Source organism: Octopus bimaculoides, chromosome 28 (genome assembly GCF_046866305.1).
Source record: "Octopus bimaculoides isolate indiv1 chromosome 28, ASM4686630v1, whole genome shotgun sequence".
In the NCBI taxonomy this organism is placed as follows: Eukaryota; Metazoa; Mollusca; class Cephalopoda; order Octopoda; family Octopodidae; genus Octopus; species Octopus bimaculoides.
The window spans coordinates 13,280,407-13,282,906 of NC_142955.1; the positions used below are offsets into that span (position 1 = coordinate 13,280,407).

The 2,500-nt window shown below is 32.2% G+C and overlaps 1 protein-coding gene across 14 annotated transcripts in view; it reads right to left on the reverse strand.

Moving 5' to 3' along the window:
* The window catches only part of LOC106868675 (uncharacterized), a 494,698-nt gene that overhangs the window by 32,225 nt on the left and 459,973 nt on the right, over positions 1-2,500 (reverse strand). For all 14 annotated transcript variants that reach the window (XR_016238757.1, XR_016238755.1, XR_016238756.1 and 11 more), the window contains one exon: positions 852-1,158. Coding sequence is in view for 9 of the 14 variants with exons in the window: in XM_089343951.1 (XP_089200077.1) it covers positions 852-1,158 (307 nt within the window). In the remaining 5 variants the exon portion in view is untranslated. The remainder of the gene's footprint in view (positions 1-851; positions 1,159-2,500) is intronic.

Sequence of the window (2,500 nt, forward strand, 5' to 3'; positions counted from 1 at the left end):
TATATATAGTGGCAGACTGGGTCTAAAAATATTGGTTGCCAGGAGACTAAGGGGGCCCAACCACAACTAAAACACTATCATTTAATTTTTTTTTTTTTATTAAAAGTACTCTTTTCAACTGTCTCCAAACACAGCCAGGCTGAAATAAATAATGCATTCTCCAAGGAGTGAATAAAAAAATTCTCAAACTTGAGGGGATGAGCCCCTTAGATACTAACATGGGCCTCCATATATGGATTCTAATGACACAGGGGCCCATTTACCATTGGGCAAGCTGGTAACCTGGCCAGTCTGCCACTGCATATATATATATATATATACACAGCCATATATACATAAATAAATAGATAGATATATAGATAGATAGGTATATGTATACTATACACATACAGGGGGAATGGGGTGTGTCTTATATATATATATATATATGTGTGTGTGTGTGTGTGTGTGTGTACATATATGTGTACTTATATGTATATATATATATATATATACATGTGTGTGTGAGTCTGTATATATATGTATATATATATATGTATATGAGTGTATATATATGTATATATATATATATATATATGTATATGAGTGTGTATATATATATATATATATATATATATATATATATATATATATATATATATATATATATGTATATATATATATATATATATATATATATATTTATAAATAGATAAATAGATAGATAGTTATATACATACACACATACACATTCATACCCACAAAGACAGACATGTATACATTCAACATTTACACACACACACACACACACACACACTGACAGCATCTCTGGTCATCACAACTAAACTAATAAACAGGTGGAAAGAAGCTACCTGTGTTTGCAAGTATTGCTGATGCCGGGGATACACTAGACAAACTCTCAGGATCTTTTAGGTTCATGTTGTCAGCATCTAAACAAAACGGTGCGGATTTGGAGACGGGGCTAGTGGTGTGGCTATTATTGGTGGTGGCCGTCAGGTGGCAAGAGTTGGCAGAGTCGTTATTGTTGTTACTAGGGTAACGCTTTGTACGCTTTTTTTTCAAAAAATGAGCAAATCCTCTTTTCCAAGTGGAAGATTTCACAGCAGCTTTTTTACGTTCCTGGGTTGGTTCATAGCTTATCGAGTTCTTCAGAGCCTTCTGCAATTCGGAAAAGAAAAGAAAAGAAAAAAACAAACATATTTTGAGAAAATGTAAGAAATATAAGAAACAGAGTCAAGCAGAATGAAATACAAAATAGAGGAATGAGAGAAGAAGAGAGAAAAATGTTGGAGTGAAGGAATAAATAAAGGAAGGGAATGTGAATGAAATATGAATGAATTTGTAAATTTTATATATATATATATATATATATACATATATAAGGAAAATAAGACAAGGTAGAAAATGCTAAAATCATTTTATCATGGAGAACATTTTAGCACCGGTTTCAGTCTTTGTGACTTTTTTCAACTTAGAGTAAAACATGAAAAACAATTAAATTGTGGAAAAATTAAATGAAATGTTTTTTAAAAAATATTTCCATAGTTTTCAAATGTAAGGGACATTTTTCTTTTTTCTGCCTGTCTCTGTCTCTCTTTCTTACACTTGTATATATATATATATATATATATATATATATATAAGGAACTTTACAAATTCTTTCATGTATATAGTAACATCATAAGTATACATTGTTTATACACATATATATATATACACACACACACACACACACACATATATATATATATATATATACACATAGATATATATGTATACACACACACACACACACACACACACACATATATATAGACTCACACACACAGGTATGATTAGATGCTTCCAATGCATGACACTTAACCCTTTTGATACCAACCTGGCTGAAATCACCTCTGGCTCTGTACTACAAATGTCTTGTCTTTATAAGTTTCGAATTAAAATCTTCCACCAAACCTTAGTCCCAATTTATGTTCCTAACACTAGCTTAACGATAACCAAGTTAGTTTACTAAATTTTTTGTTATATTTAAAATTAATTGAAAGAAACACAGATCATCTCAAAATAAATACCGTAACAAAAGGATTAAACCGCACAGGTTTCGGCTCTAATGTTAATCATGTTATACAATATTCTATAGTGTGATGTTATGTGATGCTAATACTGTCAAGTGGCAGGAGACTTAAGGGTGACCAAGAAGGAGATGTTTCGATAATATCTCTAGACTAAGTTGGTCATGCTTGGGAATCCAACCAGAAAGTCTAGCAAAAGTTGCTTCTGACAGAAGTGTATGGAGGAGGTGCTTGAGGGTCCCATCCCCGCAACCCTCCCACAAATAGTTAGTGGAGAAACAAATGGATGGAAGGATCCTTTTATTCTTCTATTTTTTCAGTCACTTGATTGCAGCCATGCTGGAGCATTGCCTTTTAGTTGAACAAATCGACCCCAGGACTTATTCTTTGTAAGCCTAGTACTTATTCTATCGGCATCATTTGCTGAA